Source organism: Mastigoproctus giganteus, chromosome 9 (genome assembly GCF_048544385.1).
Source record: "Mastigoproctus giganteus isolate SK-2022 chromosome 9, ASM4854438v1, whole genome shotgun sequence".
NCBI lineage: Eukaryota > Metazoa > Arthropoda > Arachnida > Uropygi > Thelyphonidae > Mastigoproctus > Mastigoproctus giganteus.
The window spans coordinates 45730291-45754299 of NC_143583.1; the positions used below are offsets into that span (position 1 = coordinate 45730291).

The 24009-nt window shown below is 37.8% G+C and overlaps 1 protein-coding gene across 1 annotated transcript in view; it reads left to right on the forward strand.

The window, feature by feature from the left end:
• Positions 1 to 24009, forward strand: part of PolE1 (DNA polymerase epsilon catalytic subunit 1) — a 650197-nt gene that overhangs the window by 468445 nt on the left and 157743 nt on the right. Inside the window, 2 exon segments of the mRNA XM_090380641.1 lie at positions 8955 to 9130; positions 13306 to 13420. Of these exon segments, the coding sequence (XP_090236767.1) occupies positions 8955 to 9130; positions 13306 to 13420 (291 nt within the window).

Here is a 24009-nt window from a genome sequence, read left to right on the forward strand (position 1 = left end):
GGTTTAAGATGTGGTTGGTTGCATATTTAACTGTTGGAATCTGGTATAAATTTATTTAGATTGGTGGCTAAGGCTTTGTAATTACATGCTATCAGTCCGAAAGGCTTTGAGTAACTGAATCTTGATATTATTTGTAGGTTGTGGAAGTTGGTAGGGAGGAGATCACAGTGCTTGTTGATGCACTTATTGATGTTAATTTTGTCCAGGTTGGTAATGTACCTTAATATTAAGTTGGTATTCTCTTTATTACTATCAATTTGATAGTTTTTAGTCTAAATTTATATACAGGGTGTTTCAGTTAAACGTTTCAGAACTTCTAAGAGGGGTAAGGTACATCCTGACAACTCGAAATCATATACCAATGGGCAGAATCGAAAATTCCGAGCTTTAGTGCAGGGAATCTTAATTTCGCACAAGAACGCCAAGTTAGTAGGATGGATGATTACATGTACGCAGAGTTAGCCGATATGCATTTGTCGTACGGGGCTGCAAATTGTAGTGGGCCAGCCGCAAAGCGTTTGTACGCAGAACGATATCCGACGAGTCGTATTCCCAGTCATAATTTCTTTGCAAGACTGCACCAGAGGTTAGCTGAGAGAGGTTCATTTGAAAGAGCTGACAGGGACAGGGTAAGAACAGCACGGACTCCAGCCGTCAAACAGAATGTGCTGCAGCATGTACAGGGGAATCCAAGAACGAGTACACGAAGTCTAGCAAACGCAGTCGGGGTTTTCCATTGCAGCGTCTGGAGGATTCTCCGAGAACAAGACATGCATCTGTTTCACGTGCAGCGTGTCCAGACACAGCAACCGGAGGATTATGCACCTCGTATTGCTTTCGCACAGTGGTACCTTGGAAAATGTGCTACAAATCCCCTTTTTCCTGCTTAAGTGTTGTTTTCCGATGAGGAATCCTTCACAAGGGAAGGAATTTTCAACACGCATAACGACCATATCTGGGCAGTCGAGAACCCGCATGCAATACGACGTCGTGCAGCACAGATTCGATTTTCGGTCAATGTATGGGCCGGTATTATAGGAGATCGCCTCATCGGACCTTACCTGTTACCGTGTCGTCTAACCGGACCTATCTACTTGATATTTCTGCAGCAAGTATTGCCACAACTTTTGAGAGATGAACAGATTTCTGCATCGACGCAACAGACAATGTGGTTCCAACACGATGGAGCCCCTGCCCATTATAGCGGAGATGTTCGTAACTACCTGGATGTCACATTTGGTCAACAGTGGATCGGACGTGGTGGTCCCGTGCGTTGGCCTGCTCGGTCATCCGACCTATCATGTCTTGATTTTTATTTCTGGGGTCATATGAAATCGCTAGTTTATGACACCCCTGTTGACAATGCTGAGGAGCTGGTTGCAAGAATTGCAGTAGCTGCCGAAGAAATTCGAAATTCGCCTGGAGTATTTCAGAATGTTCGGATGTCCATGCGTCGGAGATGTGAGGCGTGCATTGTAGCCCGTGGAAGAAACTTCGAACACTTACTTTAATCCATGTGCCTTTTGCTTCTTTTCATGTATTATTAAAACGATTTCTCACTTACAGTCTCTTTTCTTTATGGTGCTTCTGTGTACAACACCGCTTCAGGAAAGCATTTCCGACCCCACATTGCTATATGATTTCGAGTTGTCAGGATGTACCCTACCCCTCTTAGAAGTTCTGAAACGTTTAACTGAAACACCGTGTATAGCTGTGATTAGGTGGAGTAAGTGCATAGATTTAATATCTGTATTATGGATGAATCTGTAGAGTGCTTTTAGAACACTAAGTTTTGTAGTAGTAGTAGTGGCATGTGATGCAAGAAAGCAAGTGTATGAGCTTATGCAGCATCAGTCAAAAGGAAAAAAAAAAAAAATCACACCATTCCCTCCAAATGCCTGTCCAGTTCCTCCTTAAATTTATTTAACCTGTCAACTTCCAGAACGACAGATGGAAGTTTGTTCCAGCAATTAACCACCCGCTGGCTAAAGGCAAATTTCCGCACATCTATTCTACATCTGTCTTTTCTTAATTTGAATTTATGCCCCCTTAGGTTCGTAATCTGAACAAGCGGAAGGATCCCATCAGAATTCAGCGTGCTCAACCTGTGCTGAAAAGCAGGTTATGGATTTTTTGTACTTTGGTATAACAGTTATCCCATTCAGAGATCAACTTTGAAAAGTTACCTAGTTTATAGGGTTGTTTTGATTTATTAATCTTGTCTTTAAAATTTTTGTGAGGTTTGGGTTTATTTAAACCTTTAACTATGTGGAATTTGTTATAGATGCATATATCAGATGTATTGCTGGAGTTGATGTGGTGAAATTTGTTGTTTAGTCCGTATGGGTAAAGGGTTTTTAGTTTTAGCATATATAACTGTTCTAATCTAATTCTTGAGCAGGGGTCAGATATATGTGCTAGTATAGAGATTTGGATATTTGTAAAGGGATGGACTTGGAAGTGCTTATACTCAATTTCTCGTTCTAAGTTTTTATTATGCTTATTGTGGTTGCAGTAGTTGTTGATGTCAGACCTGTGGAGGTTGAGTCTGAGGTGTAATTTGTTGCTGGTTTGTGCAACATACTTCATATTGCAGGTGAGCCGTGTAATGAGGTATATTATATTACTATTTTTGCAGAATATAGGGTCTGTGGCATTCTCAAAAACATGCTGAAAGTGCATGTATTGACATGTAAGGCATCGCTTATTGCTACATTTATTATATTTATGGTTGGGTTGGGTTGGGTGGTAAGGACTGCAACTGTGTTCATGCTCGAAGCATTAGTTGCTGTTTTGCTCTGTGTGGTGTGTGTTATTTGTAAATGTACTGGGCTTACATTGTGTATCAAAGGACTACACAGAGCATAAGCCCCCGGGGTCAGATTTAACCTACTCTACCCATGTAGTATGTTACTAGAATGCAGACAATCCATATCGAAATAGTAAAGTCAATCCAAAATAATACAATGAAATTAAGCGAAATAAAGATGATAATAATGTTGATAATAATGCAATGAAATAAGGTGAAAAAAGAATTCAACATAAACCTAGCAATATCAGTATAATTAGCATTAGCATTAGTAGAGGCATTTGATGCAAGAAAGCAAGCTTATGCAGCATCAGCAAAAAAAAAATAAATAAAATAAAATAAAAAAATAAATAAAAAATAACTACTTCCACTTCACCTCTCTGTTCACTCGAAATACCTGTCCAGCTGAGCCTTAAACTTATTTAGGCTATCAACTTCCACGACAAGGGATGGAAGTCTGTTCCACCAACCAACCACACGCTGGCTAAAGGCACATTTCCGCACGTCTATCCTACATCTGTCTTTCCTCAATTTGAATTTATGCCCTCTCAGGTGATTATTCTGAGCAAGAGGAAGAATCCCATCAGTATTGAGCATGCTCAAACCATTCAAGGCTTTATACACCTCTATCAGATCACCTCACTGGTGCCTAGTCTCCAGACACTGTAATATGCAAAACTTAAGCCTTTCTTCGTAAGAGCACCCCTTTGTTCCATTCACTAATCTTGTTGCCCTTCTCTGTACTCGTTGCAGCAGCTCTACATCCTTCTTGAAATGAGGCCTCCAGACCTGTATACAGTACTCTAGGTGTGGCCTGACCATTGCCTTATACAAGGGAATAATCACCTCCTTATCTGCCGACCGGGCTAGCCAGGTAGGTAAAGTGCCTGCCTGGCAACCCAAAGGTCGCAGGTTTGAATCCCGCCCCGGGCTTGGATCAGAGTAATATGCAAAAACCTTGGGAGGTGCATTATGGCCACAGAAGCCAATGCGGCAACAACTAACAAAAAAAAAAAAAAAAAACACCTCATCCCTGCTAGAAAAATTCCTATATATCATTGTCAATACACCATGAGCTAATCTTGCAGCCCGTCTACACTGCTCAGAGAACTTCATATCACCCTGCACAACCACCTCCAGGTCCCTTTCATTCTCTGCCACTGTCAGTGTAGTACCACAGAGTTGATATGCTGCTCTGGGGTTGCTGTTTCCCATATGTAGTACTTTACATTTGTCAATGTTAAACTTCATTTGCCACCTCTCAGCCCATCTGCTCATCCTTTCCAGATCCTGTTGCAGCAGCATAGTGTCAGTAGTGTCCTTGACAACCCTGCCAACCTTCGTATCGTCTGCAAACTTGGACATTAAGCTTGATATACCATCATCAATATCATTTATAAATACAGAAAACAATAATGGACCCAATACTGAACCCTGAAGGACTCCACTAATAACATTAGTCCATGATGAGCAGTGTCCATTGATTACCACTCTCTGTCTTCTCCCCCTCAACCACCCCTTTATCCATAGCAGCAATTTGCCTCCAATGCCACATTGCTCCAATTTGTGCAGCAGTCTTCCATGTGCAACAGTATCAAAAGCCTTTCTAAGATCCAAGTATATAATATCAGAGTTATTCCCTGCATCCAGTTCTTTTGTGACTGCATCATAATATCCAATCAAATTGGTCAGGCAAGACTTCCCCTTAACAAAACCATTCTGTGTCTGAGCTATAACTGAAGTCTTGTCTAGATGATCCTGCAGTGTTTCTTTAACCAGTGCCTCCATTAATTTTCCAGGAACAGAAGTTAAACTAACAGGTCTATAATTACTTTTGTCGGCCTTTGATCCTCCTTTGTGAATTGGGGTCACATTTGCACATCTCCAGTCCATGGGTACTTCCCCTGAGTCCAAGGAAGCTCTCATAATTATGGCTAAGGGTTTGCTTACCCTTTGCTGTCTCCTTTAATATAACTTGATAAATCCACTTGATAGATCCACTTGATCCACCCCAGGTGCCTTTCTTGTGTTTATCTTCAACAATTTCTCCTCCACTTTACTCTCAGTTATTACAAGATTCTCTAGCTTGCTGCCAGAGTTCAATACACCTCTGGCATTCCCCTCGCTGAATAACTCCTCATGTGTAAATATCAATGCAAAATATTCATTTAGTTTGTTAGCTACCTGAGCAGAATCATCAACAGTTGACCCATCGATATCAAGTGGACCAATCTGATTCATCCCCTTCCTTCTAGAGTTTACATAAGTAAAGAACTCTTTGCTGTTTTTCTTTGCATCCCTTGCCAAAGATTTCTCGTAATCTGCCTTCGCCTGCCTAACCTCCTTTGTAACTTGGTTACAGATCAACTTGTATCTATCATAGGTTTCTGTGTTACGTGTTAATTTATATGTATCCCATGCATTTTTCTTCTCTGCCATATGTCTCATTAGTTCATCTGACATCCATTTAGGCCTAAACCTTGAACAATATTTCTTAGTTGGTATGCAAAGCCTAGTAGCTTCCAAGATAAGTTCTTTGAATGCATCCCATTTTGAATTTGCTGTTGGTAACATCATCAGTTGGTCCCACTGTATTTATTTTAAATACTGTCTCAGTGCATCGTAGTCGCCTTTACGAAAGCAATAACCCTTCCCTCTACTCCTAATGGTAGTAACCTCTTTGAGTAAATCCCACTTCAGCACACTGTGATCACTGCCACCTAGTGGTTCATTTATCTGCAGATTCTTAATGCATGAAGAATCACTACTGATAAACAAATCAAGAGTATTACTCCCTCTAGTTGCCTCCCGAACATGCTGATGTAGAAAACAATCATCCAATAAATCCTCAAAAGCCTTGCTAGTGTGTGAGTGACCAGCCCCCAAATTCCAGTCAATATCTGGGAAATTAAAATCCCCCATTATAAGACTCTCTGATTTACTGGTCTACTCTATTTCCCTGTACAGTTTCTTATTATACTCATCAGAATCATTAGGCCTATAGCACACTGCTACTCTCAGTTTTGATCTCCCAATGCTTATGTCACACCAAACTGACTCGACACTGCACTTTGAAAGCGATGTCGACTGGCTTCACTTCCTTGGATTTTATGTATTTCTTAACTAATAGCATCATAACCCCTCCTCCCTTTCTATCCTGTCTATCCTTTCTGTAGATATTGTACTCCCCAAATTCCAGTTCTGCATTCCTTATATCTGTGTGACACCACGTCTCTGAAATCCCAACAATATCTGCCTTTGATATTTTGAGCAATACCTCAAATTCATCAAATTTATTTACTGAACTCCTAGCATTTGTGTACACTCAAGTATACATGCACCTGTTCTTTTTCTTAGCTACCCTAACACAACCCATGTGTTTACTTGTACCCCAATGATTCCCAGCAGTCTCTGAAATATGCTGCATCTTATTTTCCAGGCTGCTGCTATGGATTAATAGCAGAATAAAGAAAAGTACTAGAGAAAAGAATATCCTACACCTCATCATCACCCATGAATCAGATGACATAACAGGGCTGACAGTAGAGGAACCAGTAGCAGGAAGTGATCACGGAGTTCCACGGTGGATGATGATGAGAGAGGTAGCAGTAGTAGAAGGCAAAGGAATGGGTTTTAATTTCAGAAAAGGAAATTATGATGCCTTAAGGTACTACATGGCCTCTATTAACTGGGTAGATATCGTGCAGAGAATGAACACAATTGAACTGTGGTATGCTTTTAAAACATTAATCACAGATGCCTTGAATGCATATATACCATTAAAAAAATACTCCACGAGGAGGGTCCAAGTTGGATGAATAGTGAAGTTGCCACATTACTTGAGCAGAAAAAGGTGGCATGGAAAGGTTACAGAGCAATAAAAAGTACTGAAGCCTATAACAGCTACAAGATGATCTGTAATAGAGCCACAGAAAAGGTTTGACAGGCAAAGGCAGTTTATGAGAAATCACTAGCAAACAGAACAAAGGGGGGGGGGAATAAGGAATTCTTCACATATATAAATGCCAAGAAGAGCAGGACAAACCAGATTGGAACTTTACGTAAGGGAAAGGGGATAGTATTAAATACACCAGCTGCCGTTGCAGATGAACTGAACAGTTATTCTGTATCGATATTTACAAATGAAAAACCTTTTGTGGCAATGGGAAATTGTGGGAGCGAAGTTGAAAAATATGTAATTAATAATATTGAAATTTCGCAAGATTATTTAATGAAAAAACTTTCTAGCCTACAGACCAGTAAGGCTCCTGGAGTTGATGGAATATACCCCATAATATTAAGGGAGGTGGCAAGTGAATGCATTGAACCCTTGAGGCTAATTATGTGAGCATCACTAGACTCTGGGGAGATTTCCTTGGATTGGAAAAGTGCCAATGTATCTCTCATACATAAGGGTGGCTCTAAAATTGAAGTGGGAAATTATCGATCTGTCAGTCTGACTTCAATGGTAGGGAAAATCATGGAGGCAATGATCAAGGGTTGAATTCAGGTTCATTTGGATCAAATCGAAATTCTCAAGGATACTCAACATGGTTTTGTGAAGGGAAAATCGTGTTTATCAAATTTGGTTTGCTATTTCGAAAGGGTCACTCACGAGCTGGATTTAGGGAATAATTTCGACATTGTTTATTTAAATTTCAGCAAAGCTTTTGACTCAGAGTCCCACATGAGTGGGTTCTTTATAAGCTGGAACAGGTTGGAATCACTGGGAAAATCCTTAGATGGATAGAAGAATGGCTTCAGGGCAGGAGGCAGAGGGTTGTGATAAATGGCTATTCCTCAGAGTGGGTTGATGTAAGAAATGGGGTTCCCCAAGGATCAGTATTAGGACCACTATTGGTTCTAATTTTCATAAACGACATTGATGAAGGGATAGAGAGCGTGATGTCTCAATTTGCAGATGATGTTAAAATTGGTAGAGTGGTTAATGATCACTGTCAAGCTGAGCTTCTTCAGAGAGACCTAGATAGACTTTAGGAATGGTCAGAAAAATGGCAGCTATGCTTTAATCCAACAAAGTATAAGGTATTACACCTGGGAAACAGTAATCCCAAAATAACTCATTCACTTGGTGGAGTTCAACTAAACCCAGTAGCGGTGGAAAGGGACTTGGGTGTTACGATATGGTCAGACATGAAATTCTCTGAGCATTGTAAACAGGTTGCAAGGAAGGCCCATGGTGTCCTATCGATGATCTATTGAACTTTTGCAAGTAGAGATAGGGACGTGATAATCCCATTATATAAGGCTTTTGTTAGACCACACTTGGAATACTGTGTTCAGGTATGGAGACTGCACCTAAAGAAAGATATCGAGCTTCTTGAAAGGGTGCAAAGATGGGTCACTCGCCTGGTGAGATCGGCAAAAGCGCATCCTTATGAAGAAAGACTTCGAATATGTGGGTTGCAGAGTTTGGAAACTAGACACCTTAGAGGAGATTTGATTGAGGTGTTTAAGGCTCTGAGAGGCATCAGTAAAATGAATGAGGACGAAATTTTCAAGATTATAAATGATACTAGAACTAGGGGACATAAATTCAAGTTACGGGGAGAAATGTTTAGATTGCACTGCAGGAAGTTTTATTTTATCCAGCGAGTTTTAAATTACTGGAATGAGTTGCCTACATGGGTGGTAGAAGCTGACAGTTTGGGGAAATTCACAGGTCATCTGGATAGTACATTCGGGTCAGGGAAGCGCATAGGATGATAGGTTTAATTTCCTTTTTTTTTTTTATTAATTATTATTATTTATTTATTTTTTTTTTTTTTGGCTGGTGCAGCTTAAGTCATAGGCTTTCTTGCACCATGTGGCTATTACTAATACTAATATCGTATTTTCTTGTACATATCCATATACCCAGGTCCTCAGATTGAGTTTGACATTGAAAGCTAGCTCGGTTTGTTCTACAAGAAATGAATGGCTAAAAATGAAGGTAATATGACATTGCAGTAATAAATAAATATAACCTAGTTCAAAGAAAAATATTTTTATCACAAAGAGAGTGGGAGAGAAATCTAAAGATGAAATTGCATTTAAAAAATATTATAATAGCTTTATTTGTGAACATTAATAAGTGTTTTATGATTTTATGAGTAACATTTTGTTTTAAACTACTGCCCTTCAGATACTTCTGGAACAGTGCCGTTATTTCCATGTCCCACTGGGAAATCTTCCCCAGGATACATCTGCATTTGGAACAGATTTATTTTTTGCACGTCATTTGCAAAAGCAAAATTTTTTGCTGTGGTGTACTCAAACTGAATGTCCTGATTTGGGAGGAAAAGAAGCTGATGATAACAGGTAATTTGTGCAGTAAAATTAGTTTTTAGAATTGGAAATATATTTACTTTCCACTTTCCATTTTTGAGAAACCTTGTCCTGCTCAATCAGCTCCAACTTCTCGAAAATCTGTTACCAATTCCTTAAATGCCGATCTTCAGGTAATTCTCCAGTGGGGCAAAGATAACTTAGTTGATTTCAACCCTTCTAAAACTCAGTCTTGTCTTATTTCTCGCAAAAAGGATTCTTCTGCTCCTATCCTTAACTTTAGTGACACTCCGATTTCTAGGCAAAATGATATATCTCTTTTGGGGATTACCCTGACTTCTAATCTCTCTTGGCACAAGCACATTACAAATATTGCTTCCTCTGCATCTAAAAAACTTGGTTTTCTCTTTCGCGCTCTCGGTGTTACTTTTCTTCCAAACAGCTGCTCACTCTGTATAAATCGCAAATCCGCCCACATCTGGGGTGGTGCCCCCAAAACCTCTCTCAGGCTTCTTGATTCCATTCAGAAGAGGGCTGTTAGGTTAATTAATGATTCATCTCTAACAGAGTCTCTCCACTCGCTTTCTCATAGACGCACTGTTTCTGCTGCATGCCTCTTCTACAGATACTTCCATGGGCACTGTTCTTCTGAATTGGCTTCTATAATTCCCACTCTCTCTTTCAAAACAGTCCAAATGCGTGCTGCCACCAGCCAACATCCATTTACTGTCCAACTTCAAACTCACAGAACCAACTTTTCATCTTCCTCGTTTATTCATTCAACTGCCATTTCTGGAACAACTTTCCTTCATATGTATTTCCTGAAAAGACAGTCTACAGAAGTTCAAGTCCAATGTTAACAAATACCTTCTTTCGTCTTCTCAACCTCCAACCCAAGCACGGTACTAAGTACTATAGGTTCTAATACCTCTCGTGTTTGGGGTTTACATAAAAAAAAAAAAAACTAAACTAATGAGGTACATCTGTCTTCAATTTTAAAAGTTAGAACAACAAATTCTAAATGGGAAGCATTTGGAGAAGTAATTGTAGAAGCTACTACGATGTTATATCCACTAAGAGATACTGTTCAAGGCTTAGACCTAAATGGATGTCTGATGAATTGATGACACTCATGGCATGCATATAAATTTTCAGGTGATACAAAAGCTTACACTAGATATATTATCTATAATTAAGTCACAAAGAAGTTATGTAAGCTGAGACAGATTACAAGAAGTCAGTAGTAAAGAATGCAATGAAATGCAGCAAAGACTTATTTACTTAGGGAAACACTAGAGGGAAGTGAGGAAATCATATTGGTCCACTAGATATGAATGGTTTCACTGATGATCCCACTCAGGTTGCTGATAACCTGAATAGATATATTCATCTACATTCACACATGAGGAACTTTTTAGGGATGTGCATGCCAGGTGTTTATCAAATTTTAACCGGGGGTCAAGTAATTATGTGCTAACTGAGAGAAAAGTGATAGAGGAACTGTTGAAGTTAAACATAAAAAAGGCACCTGGTGTTGATGGGACCTATCCAGTTATGTTGAAGGAGGCAGCAAAAGAGGTAAGAAAACTTTTAGGAATAATTATGAGAGCATCCTTGGATTCAGAGGAGGTTCCTGTGGACTACAGATGTGCAAATGTATCCCCCATTTCATAAAGGGGGATCAAAGGGACACATCCATAATTACAGACCTGTTAGCTTGGCTTCTGTTCCAGCAAAAATTATGGAGTCATTAGTTAGAAGTAAAAAGAAGTAAGTCAGAAGAAATAATGCATGACCATCTAGACATGAATGCAGTTACAGCATGGATTTGTTAAGAGGCAATCTTGCCTTACCAATCTGATCAGATGATATGATATAGTAACAAAGGAACTGGATGCAAAGAATAATTTTGACATCGTATACTTAGAATTAAAAAAAGCTTTTGACACTCTTCCATATAAAAGACTGATGTTCAAATTAGGGCAGTGTGGCATTCAAAATTGCTGCTATGAATATAGAGGTGGTTCAGTGGGGGGGGGGGTGGAGATAAAGAGTGGTTATCAGTGGTCACTGCTCTTCTTGGACTATTATTATTAGATAGGTTCCCCAGGGCTCATCATTGGGCCCTTTATTGTTTTCTATAATTATTAATGATATTGATGGTATGTATTACAGCACGAAAAATTAGGTAGGTGGGTTGAGAAGTGGAAGGGAAAATTTAACATTTACAGAGGCGAGTACTGTGCATAAGTGACAGTAATTTAAAAATAACATACCAACTGTGTGGTACCTAGCAGGCTAGTGAAGAATGAAAAAGAGCTGGGGCTAATTGTGCAGTCAGACAAGTTCACTGAAGAGAACTTTGGAACAGAAATTTTGTCAGCAGGAATAAGCAGGTGATTATATCTCATTGTATAATGCAGTGGCTAAGTCACATCTTGAGTACTGCATTTATGTGTGGACTCATTTTAAGAAGAATGTGGGTCTAGTGGAAGGAGTGCAGAGAAGGTTGTTGTTGTTGTTATTTGGTTTTTAGGAGCATTAACAACTAAGGCCATATTGCTCCGGTAATATGCGGTGGTCATTCCCTGACCTTTCCACATCCTCCGTTTGGTGGTGACGGGCTCAGACCCCGGTCTAATCAAGAAGCGTGTGCTATGCATTGCTGCTCCTGCCCACATGGCTACGGAGGCGCCATTACAGAGAAGGACAGCAAGATTAGTCATGGGAACAAAAGTGTGCTCTTATTAGGAAAGGCTTCAGTTCTGAAAATTGTGGAATTTGGAGACTAGGCACCTGCGATGAGATCTGATTGAAGTGTTTAAGGTTTTGAATGGATTGAGTAAGTTACTTCTGATGGCATCCTTTGTTTTGCTCAGTATTTTGCTTCACTAAACAAAAATATCCTTCACAACAAATGAAGAGAAGGGCATAAATTCAAATTGAGGAAGAATAGTTGCAAGGTAGATGTGCAGAAATTTGCCTGTAGGAACAAACTTCTATCTGGTATTGGGAAGTTGATAGTGGATAGACAAACTGTTAGAGGGGATGGACATGTGGTTTTATCATAAGTTTTTTTTTTTGCTGATTCTAAATAATCTTGCTTTCCACTATTAATACTGTATTATTTTGGTTTTGGAAATAATGTAGCTTTTGAAAGCAACACATACAGTATCACATTCTTCCTGGTTTTCTACCCATTTCAGTGCTGTTTCTTTTCGTTGACATTTTACCATAAAAAAACTTAGAAAAATAATAAATCACACAGTTTCAGGCCGATATTATTCTAATCGAATCTGGAACTAAAGTAAATATAATTTGAAACATGGAAAATTGGGTTCATGGAAGCAAACGACTAAACTCTATTACTCATGATTTCCGAGAAAACCCATCAGTCCTAATTTACCCTTAGGGGCTCACATCTGGTGAGTATGGGCTTGACACACCCAGGGTCCTGAGCGCTCTCTCTCTCTCTCTCTCAGGATAATGGGGAAAATTTTTTTTTTTTTGGCTGTGCTGCAGCATAAGCCTCAGGCTTCCTTGCACCATATGGCTAATAATAATAATAATAATATAATAATAATAATAATCCAACATTTCACCAGATATGCGACTTAAAAAAAAACAGACAGAAATACTCTCGTAGCATAATAACCATTTGTCTCTAATTCTACTATTAATAAAAAAAAAAAGACGAAAAATCAGCCTTTCAAATTATTCCAGTTAACTGATGTTCTGGATTACCGACAGTTCTACTGTTCTAGCAATTTGTAAAATGATAACTTAATGAGGCTAACTCAATTACAAAAAATTTTCTCTCTATAAGATTACTTATGGATATTAATTATGTCACCTATGCATTCTGTTTTTCTCTTGTTCTGTCTTGGGGATGCTTTGTTCTGAAAATTGACAGTGACAAGGATTAGGGTTATGCACACTTTAGAAATTATATTGTTATCTATGAGTCGATGGATAATGACTCATTAAACAATTAAATAGAAGTATTGGGAATAAAAACGAAATAATCGGAAGTTATTTTGGTTTTATTCTTAATGCTTTGTTTAATTGTTTATATACTTTGTTATAGCCGGTATTTTCCTGATTCTGTGAAACCTGTTTTTTTTATCAATATAATAAAGATTTATGTTTGATTATATTTTATTTATTCTTGTTTTCTTTAAAGAAATAATAATTTTCTTATTTTATAGATTACTAGCAGAGTCTGAGGGTAATAACTTAATGGAGGTTAACAGACCTGGTGCTTATAGTGATGTTTGTGTGGATATGGTGATAGAAGGTTTAGCTGTGACAACATTACTTCAGGTATTTGTGACTCTCTCATTGATAATTTAGGAAAATATGTGTAGTACATAATATAAAAATATATTCCCTTTTCACTGTAGATATTAAGATTATCTTGTAAAAAAAAAATTAAAAAGAAAATTCAATATTTTGCTGTTGATAAGTTGAATACATACTCTTCATGAAGTATTTTAACCATGCTCTCTACCTTCCCTTCCCTTCTCTGACTTCATAAGATCTTTTGATTTCTATTTAATTTTGCTTCTAGTAATTTTGAAATGTGTTTGGGGAGTAAACATTAATACTTTAGCATTAGTAGAGGCATATGATGCAAGAATGCAAGCTTATTTAGTCTCTGGCTTATCCACTCTCTGTCTTCTCCCACTCAACCATCCTTTTATCCATTGTAGCAACTTCGAATAAGTTGCACATGGAAGATTACTTACAGTAATCTTCCATGTGTAACAGTATCAAAAGCTTTCCTAAAATCCATATGATATCTATATTATTTTTTGTATCCAGTTCCTTTGTGACCACATCATAGTATCCAATCAAATTTGTCAGACGAGACTTCCCCATAACAAACCCATGCTCTGTCTGAACTATAACTGCAGTCTTGTCTAGATGATCCTGCAGTACTTCTTTAACTATTGACTCCATTATTTTCTCCAGAACAGAAGTTAAACAAACTAACTACTTATGCATGGTTATCAAAATTTGTTAACCCATAATGCAAGTGTTAATTTATCATTGACAAGTAGATGTAATTTTATTCTCTTTGCAACAATGACACTCCTAGTTACTCCAAAAAGTTCTGACCACTTTTTAATGGTTTGCCTTTTGCTACTCACCAATACTGTTATAATAAGAATTGAAATAAAACTTACTGTACTCTATATTATAATTATGTGTATAATAATAAATGAAATAAAACTAAAACTTGATTCTCTTTATGACACCCATACTTACACATTGAATATGATATGCGTTCATTCATTTTTTTTTTTTTTTTTTTTTCATTTATTAAGTTAAGCAACCCCAAGCCAAAAAAAACCTGGAAAATCCACCATACATATAGAAATGGTACAGTATACAATTATTAACAATACAAATTTCACATTCACATTACAAATCAACTATACTGTGCAATGATCATTCCCTCAGCTACAGCACAACAACCTGGACAAGTAAGCTATAGCAGAAACCGATAAAGAGACACTGTCCACAGATGAGAACAAGCATCACATCATGGAGACTGATCAACACAACGAGCTGGACAAGTAGGCTACAACAGAACTGACGAAGAGTCACTGTCCACAGATGAGCACAAGCATTACATCCTAGAGACTGATCATCGCCAGTAATCTCCAAAAGATAAAGAGAATATGATATGATAGGATTCTCTACTTGTAAATATGAATATGTGTTATTGTTGACGACGATATAATTTTGGTTTATTGGTGGTTCACAACTATAGCTGTAATTTATTTGTTTAGCCTTCTATGTGAAGTCCTCGGATAATTTTTTTGGATGCTATACATTGCTGCACTATGTTATTTTCTTGCATTATTTGCCATGACTAATACTGTTGTCTTAGCGAAGTAATCTAATTACAAATGAGGTTGAAACCTTGCACAGAAAAGCTAAATTAGTGCATATAGCTAATAAGACCAGATTTCGTTCTTGCTGTGATTATTTTCTTATTGTACTGTAAGATGCTAGTTTGCTGATGAGATGGAAGTATATATGAGAAATCCCTTTCACTTAACATTGAAAAGGCAGCAATAAATAAAATAACCCTTTTTCTTAGTGACAATAAAGAAATTTAAAAGTAAAAACCAAATATTTGAACCAAGTTTGAGAATTAATATGAGTAATAATAAAAGTTGTAGTATGCTGTGCAAGCTAGATATTTTCTAATAACATCAATTGAGCATGTATGAATAGGGTAGCAGTTTTATTGCAAGTAGCTTTTTTTGTACATGTTACCAAAAAAAATTCAAAATTTGTTAACTTGTGTAATTATTCATGCATGCGCAATTGATGTTATTAGAGAGAAAAAATTATTTTAAATTATCCATACTTCTTCTAGAATTAGTGTAGATGATTAGGCATTTACTATATATGTGTGTCTGTACACACACACACACACAGCAGCATAGCCACAAATATTCTATCACTATGTTAAAATTTATTATTTCATTGGTGCCAGTTTCATGTGGTTATAAACACTGACTTCCCCTACCAGGGGGGGAAAAGCCTGAGCTTGAATCCTGTCAATGAAGAATGTTTATGGGCTTTTTCAATGTGGCTGAGTTAGTCATTAGAACCAGACAAGACCCACATGGTGTTTTAAAAACCCATGAAACTCTACATGAAATTACATCACCTCTGAAGGCGATGTAATTCATCATCCTGTTATATTAACATATATTGCATCATGCTGAATGCATTTTGTTTTCAGACTATGTAATAGATGTCTGTTTTTTCATGATCCTGTTCATAAAGCATGCACCTTCTAGCATGTACCACCAATTTCTTTTCAGTAGTAATGAATAGTTAAATCTGAGGAAGAAAAATGTAATTAATGCTCTTGAATGGGAGAACTTTTCTAGTGAATGTATTTCCAAAAGGGTTGACTGTAATTTATCAGAATTTCTTAATAATTATCTGTAAAGAATTTTTAAAAATAAATCTGAGACTGGAAAGGTCACATTATGGAATAGGACTGAAGCAGATTAGTACACCAGTATTGGACAAACTCTTAAAATGCTCAAGCATTCCATGATCATCATGCCCCTTGATGTGGACACCCATACATGGTGGGACCTCCCAGTGACTGCTGGATCTACAGATTAGCAACATTGGGATCCAGTGTCCACACCTTACTCTGAACACCTTCACTAATGGCATTGGACAATGCCAAAAATGTGAAGAGGGGAGATGGAGACAGAATTTGGAAGTCAGCCAACAGTTCAACAACAATTACTAATCCCAACTAATAATGGCCAAATTCTTACAATGGAATTATTGTGGATTCCAATGAAATATGGAGGATGTCTAAATGCTCCCGCATAAAGATAAACCTGTTTGCTTCTGTGTGCAGGAAACATACTTAGTCAAATTATGATCCATTCTGCAGAACTTTACTGCTATCCATAAGGACAGGAATGGGATGGCCTCGCTGACAGAGGAGTTGCAATTCTTGTAGGCAACAATGCCCCTCTCACATGTGTTCAGTTGGACACCAGACTTAGAAAAAAGTAGCAGTTCATTTAGCACTGGGGTTTCTTCTCACAATATGTTCTATATATTTGCGTGTCCTGGACAAACATCTCCCAGGCCAGTCCCAATGGTCTTATTTAGCAATTGCCCTCTCCACTCCTAATTCTAAGAGTCTTTAATGGACATAACACAGAGTGTTATGTCCATTAAAGACTTATGTCCATGGAGTAGTGCAGAAATTAAAGAATGAGGTCATATCATTGAATGCATGATTGACAATAATGACTTTGCCTTATTAAATGTGGGAATCAACACCTATTTCCGCATACCCTCCCATATGTTCTCTGCCATAGATCTCTATCTGCTCTCCTTCTGGGAATATGATATTCACCATGTTGGGTAAACAACCCTGTCATCCAACTGCAATCCTGTGGCAGAAGTTTGATATGGCAGATTGGGACACATTCATAAAGTTAACAGACCTTGATCCTATTAAAATTCAGTGGGAATCAGTTGATGATGCAGCGGCAATTGCAATTCCAAAAACATCCACTTTCCACCCTTTCCAAAGCTATGGTGGAAAGAATGCAAAGCAGTAAGACAGGCACAAAACCAGGCTTGGGGTAATTTTTAAAGCTACCCCTCAACTGAACACCTCATAACCTTCAAATGCTCTAGCACGTGCCTGTGCTAGAGCATAATTAATACATTGTTGGAGCCAAAAGGCATGCTGAGTAAAGCTCACATCCTCCATTAACTGACGATGAGAGTGCCAAAGTTGTTGGGGATAAACTTTGGAAGATGGGCAATTTAATTTTAGAGCATAATGTGTGCACAATAGCAGACCCAACTGTTATTGCCAATACTTTAGGAGAAGTATTTGCTGGAATATCTGCTGAAATATACTTTGCAGAGTTCCTGGCTTTAAAGAAGCAAGTTGAGAAACAAAAACTCAACTTTTCTTCAAGCAGTGTTGACCCATAACTTACCATTCCCTAAACAGAAACTGGAAAGCACACTTGTTGCCACACAGAGCAATGCTACAGGACCAGATGATTACAATATCAGATAATAAAGCAACTTCCTTCATGTTTTCTAGAGTTGTTACTTCTTCTCTATAACCCAATCTATCTGGAGGATCATTTTCTGGATTCTTGGCATAGGGCAATTGTCCTTGCATTTCCAAACTCAGGAAAGGACCCTGAAATTGCCGCTAATTGCCCCTTGTCCCTCTATTGCTCTGACTAGCTGCTTATGCAAGATTTGGAAAAAATGGTCAGTGCTTGCCTTGTATATTTTCTTGAAGCAGATAACTATTTTAAATAATTCAGTGTGACTTTCAAAGAAACCAGTCCACTTTGGACTATCTGATCTGATTAGAAATAGTGATTCGTGATGCATTTATAAAATGTGAGCACATGGTATCAGTTTTCTTTGACATAGAAAGCATATGACATGACTTGGAGATATGGTATTTTAAAGGACCTCTATCTGGTATCTATCTGGTCACATTCCTGTTTTTATTCATAACTTTTTATCAAAATGACTGTTCCAGGTTTGTGCTAGATCCCACCTTTCCCAGGTTTTTGCCAAGAGGAGGAAGTTCCTCAAGGCCTACTTGGCCATCCAAAGTCTTTATATGGAAGCCAATAAACCACCATTGATACTTTTATGTGCAATTGTCATTGTAATAAGCCTCAAAAATAAAATTCCTGGCTGATCACCCTATGTGGACATCCATTTTTATGCCATGATGGAAAAATTTGTGTAACATACACAGAACTGCTGGTCATCCTTTTGGAATAATATATCCATGTCTGCCAGGCAAATCCCCTCCTTGGATTATGACTCTTCCAAGCTGGCTGAAAGCCAAAACATCCCTGAATATATATCAGTAACTTTTTGCAGGATGAAGCCCTCTCCAGCAACTTTCCAGTTCCTTCTGTTTTGAGCACTGGCCATCCATTTACTACCCACAAACTCATGAATTTCATCTATCCATCTCCGCTTTTGTCTTCCAGGTTTTCTTCTAGCTCCTCTTGGGTACCATTCTGTTATTTTCTTAGTCCATCTGTCATCATGTCTTCGAGCTATGTGTCCTGCCCAAGACCATTTTAGTTCTTTAGTTTTGATAAGAATGTCCTTTACTTGAGTTTGCTGCCTAATCCATGTGTTTCTCTTCTTATCTAACTCCCAATATAATTTGTTCCATTCTTCGCTGTGTAGTTCTCAGCTTCTCTTCCATTCTTTTGGTGAGTGCCCAAGTTTCACTTCCATAAGTCATGGTGGGGAGTATACATTGGTTCATTATTTTACGTTTCAGACAAACTGGGATATTGCTGTTCAGTATCTATATTTCCTGAATGCTATCCATCCAAAATTTATTCTTCTCTTGACTTCCAGCCATTTATCATTATTACAGCTAATAACTTGTCCCAGATAAGTATATGACTCCACCTTTTCAATTACAGTTCTTTCAATCATTATTTCCCTTTCCGTGGCATACTTGTTCATCATTACTTTTGTTTTAGCCATATTCATCTTTAGTCCAAAATCCTTACTAACTGTGCATAACTGATTAAGATTTTCCTCTAATTCTTTGGGATCGTGGCTAATGACCACAATGTCATCTGCAAATTGTAAATGGTTTAGGTACTCTCCGTTCACATTGACTCCTTTCTGCGACCAGTCTAATCTTCTGAAAGCTTCCTCAAGGGCAGCAGTAAACAGCTTCGGAGATATTCTGTCTCCTTGTCGAACTGCTTTCTCGATTTTAAATTTGCTACTGTCTTTGTCTAGTCTAATAAAGGAGGTAGCATTCTCATATATTTTCTTCAAAATCATAATATATGGGGTATCTATGCCTTGTCTTTCCAGTGCCCGAAACATTGCCTTATGCTGTATGGAGTCAAATGCCTTTTCATAATCCACAAATGCCAGGCATAATGGTGTTTTATATTCATTTGCTTTCTCCATTAGCTGTGATATTACATGAAGGTGATCCATGGTTGAGAATCCTGTCCTAAAGCCAGCTTGCTCTTTCGGTTGATTCTCATCAAGTATTCTTTCTAATCTGTTAGTAATGACCCTTGTGAACAACTTGTAGATGTGGGATAACAAGCTAATTGGTCTATAATTTCCAATTTCTGATTTATCTCCTTTCTTATCCAGCAAAACTATGATTGCATTATTCCACTGCTTAGGCGTCACACCTTTTCTAATGCACTTTGTGAAGAGCCTTTACCAGTTTTTGTGTTATGTCTCTTCCTCCCAATTTTAACAACTCTACAGCAACTTCATCTTCCCCCGGGGCTTTCTGATTCTTCATTTTCTTCAATGCATGTGTTACCTCATCAGGAAGAATATCGAGTACGTCGTATGTGTTGCTAATTTGCAATCCATCTTCCTCACTACTGGCATCATTCCCTCACTCCTTGTATAATTCTCTGTAGTAGTCTTCTGCTATTTGAATTATGCCTTCTCTGCTGTTTATAAGTACACCATCGCTATTCTTCAGTTTGAGTATCATTTGTCTTTCTGTATTACTGCTCATGGCTGCTGATTTGAATCCTTTGTTTTCCCTTAATGCTTGTTCTACTTTTCTTGTGTTAAATCTTATGTCCTCTCTGAGTCTCTTTCTAATGGCTTTGCATAACTCAGTATACTCAATTTTTTACTTGTCAGTGTTTATCTTGCTCTTCATTTTTCGCCTTCGGTTCATCATAACAAGTGTTTCTTGACTAAGTTTTTCTTCTTTGGATTTCTTTTTCCCTATAGGTTTCTTGGGCTTTATCACTTTCAGAAAGTTGTAATATTCCTCGTCGATATCTTGGTCCTGAGCAGTCTTCAGAAGCTCAAACTTGTTCTTAAGTTCTAGTACATACTGCTTTTTCTCCTTTTCTGTTATCTCAAAGACATTTGCATTATTTACTCGAGTCAGTTTTTTTCCTTTCCTACTTCTATATCAAGTGTACCATCTTACCATTCTGTGATCACTTCCAACATTTACCTTATTCAGGACAGTAACATCATTCACAATATATCTTCTGTTAGTGAGGATGAAGTCGATTTCATTAGTTGTTAATCCATTTGGACTCTTCCATGTCCACTTTCTGTTCACCCTTTTCTTGAAAAAAGTGTTCATTACTGACAATCCTTGAGATTCTGCAAATTCCACAAGCCTTTTGCCTCTTTCATTTCTTTCACCAATTCCAAAATTTTCTATAGTTCCCCTTTCTGTGCTGTTTTGTCTTTTTCCAACCTTAGCATTGAAGTCCCCCATAAGAATAGTGCAGTGGGTTTTCTGCTCATCTAGAAGACTCTCAATTTCGGTGTACATTTCTTCAACCTCTTCATCATCATGGCTCGATGTTGGTGCATAAATCATTATAACCTTTAGCTTGTATCTCTTAGAAATCTTGAGTATTAGTCTTGACACCCTTGGTGATGTACTTTTGAATTCCAAAATGTTGTTTTTTAAATCTTTATGGACCAGAAACCCAACTCCACCTTCACTCCTTTCACTGTTTCCATTGGTGTACAGCAGATTTCCACTTGATAAACTTATAAGTGATTCATTTCTTCTTCTTGTTTCAGCCAAACTGATGATATTCCAATTCACATTTTCTAATTCCTTTTCCAGCTCTAATATCCTGTCTTCACCGATGAGTGATCTTACATTGTAACAGGCCAAGTTCAGTTTCCGTGCATGGCAGCCTGGTCGTACTCAGAGATTCTTAGCACCCTCTGCTTCCACTCTGATCCTCTCGCTGCCGTAAGAGGGGGAGTGAAAGCTAATGGGGACTGAGGGCCATTTGTTTTGTCGTGCTGTCATATGCTGGAGGATTTGGTCCTTTCCTCTTCATGCTGACCAGGCGTCTTGAAGAGAACCACTCTACATGTTCATTGCCACCTAAGTGACGTAACAGGGCTTGCCATCGAGAAGGTGTGTATGAGTGGATTTTAGGGAGGCAGGCCAACCGGACTTCTCCTAAATCTTCTGTAATAGAGAGATATTGGATCCATCAGTGTTTTAGGCTGAGTGTCTGATAACACACAGGATACCTGTTCCCCTCTAAGCCCCTGATGCATATTTAACTTTTTGCAGCACATAGAGTTAAATATTCTGACTTCATGCCAGTATACACAAATGGCTCAAAGTTGGAAGTATCCGTGGAATCCACTTGTGTTTTTCTAAGCAAAAGCAGACCACTTATAAATGTCATACATTGCAGAGTTGTGCATTAGACTGACATTAGAATTGGTTCATAAAATCCCACTAGTACCTTTGGTACTAGTGGGATTTTATATACTGACTCCCTAAGCATATTAAGGCTTCATCACAAATGAGATGTACTCCTCATCCAGTGTTATGTTGGATACTGCAAATGCTACACTCTCTTGCAGAACTTTGACATCTACTTTCGCTGGATTCTTAGTGATCTGAGGAATCACAGGAAGTTAATTGTCTGAAGCATCAGCCAAATCAGCAATACCACAGAATCACTTTTTAGTCCCAATACAGAATACAAGAGCTAAATTCATGACAAACTCTCTTTACTATGGCAACAGTCTTGGCATTGGCACATCACCAACAAGCTATATCAAATCTAGCCTATAATTATGTATTGGCAGTCTATTCAGCCCACGAGGAAGTAATCTTTACTTGGCTGTGCATTGGACATTGTCACCGACACATTCCTATCTGCTGAGGGCTGATGATCATCCTATGAGTAGAAATTGTGGCATCCTTTTAACAATTTGGCACAATTTAATTGAATGTGCTTCTTTTAGAATGAACGCTGTCAATGTTTCAGCCATCTGACTGAGCCTTATACACTTAGTCAGATTTTATTGAATGATAACAGTGTGTCAGATGTGTTGAAATTTTTACAGTTTAGTAATTTATATAGTTTTACTTTAGAATGCCTTTATAGTTTTATCTCTTATAATTGTTTTATATAATCTTGTATTTATTAGTTTATGTCATTTTATATATATATTTATATGGACATTCAATTACATTATACCATTTGACTTGCTGCGTTATAGCCTTATATGCTGATGTACCATAAAACCCCTAACCTAAGCCATGATCATCATGCATGTTCCAAAGACCTAAAAATGCAAGTGTGTAAGGGCAAGTGAAAGAACTGTCCAACGAAGAGTTGTCATTGGTGACAGCTCTTCATTGGACAGTTCAGATCATAAGAAGCCCTCGTTGACAAAATTTATGAGGTAAAAAAAAAACTTAATCTGGGCTAAAGAGTATGCTAATTTGATGATTGAGCAGCGAGAATCCGTAATATTTCTTGATAAGACCTAGCTTAATTGACCCACTGAAGCTTATCACTCTGACTGCATTGAATATACTTTGTGGGCCAGAATGCACTTTGTAAATGGTTCTGCCAATAGTGATTATTATTAAAAAAATTTTAAAGGCAACTCATTTACCTATTATCAGAGACTACTTTCAGGAAACCAAAAACTTCTTTTCTCCAACATGATTCTGCCCTTTGCCACATTTCTAGCAATATAAATGCATTACACAATCACACAATTAGTTTATTCATAGTTTCCAGTATGTTAGTGATAAATTTACCAAATGCCATAACTGTTTTATCTGTAGGTAAAGAATTTTATGTAAGGTTCCCATGTCTGATGCTTATTGAGACCAGGAAATATTTTAGATTTAAATGCAATAGAAAAACTAACTTATATCATCCTTTGGAACAGAAAATAGCAACCATTAATCAAGTTAACTCTGCAAAAAACCATAATTCATGTCTGATCACTCAATGTCAGAAAAGTGCAAGCATTAATTAAAGCTCTATTGGCATACCAACAAAATAATAATCTTTTATAAAAGATCAACTGGTCTTTTATTTTATTTTATTTTTGTATTTTTTTGTATAACATTTACTCAGAACATTAGTCACAGTGGAAAGGTGTTTGTTTGTGTGGCCTGCAGTGTATTTCTGTGCCTCTTTCTAAGTAAATATATCTAAATAGTTAGTGCAATTTCTGGTACATTACACTATTTAATTATATTTGGGCACTTTATTAGAAACTTCGGTCTGTAGGGACAATTATTCCAGTTCTTAATGCTTATTCTGCTAAAAATGTATAGGGTTACAATTTGTGATTCTACTTTGTATATTTATGCATGTCTATGTGCGTGCGTGTGTGTGTGTGTGTACACATGCACACACACACACACACATGGCCCACCTTTTATGCGGATAAGGGCAGTCACATGGTGAGTCATTAAGTTCATGAAAGCATTTCACAGGTATTTATTTTATTTATTTCTATCCATGCTTGCTGCACTGCTACCCATAATTCCCTCACATTCCTGGGTGGAGGATCCAAAGCTCGAACGGACC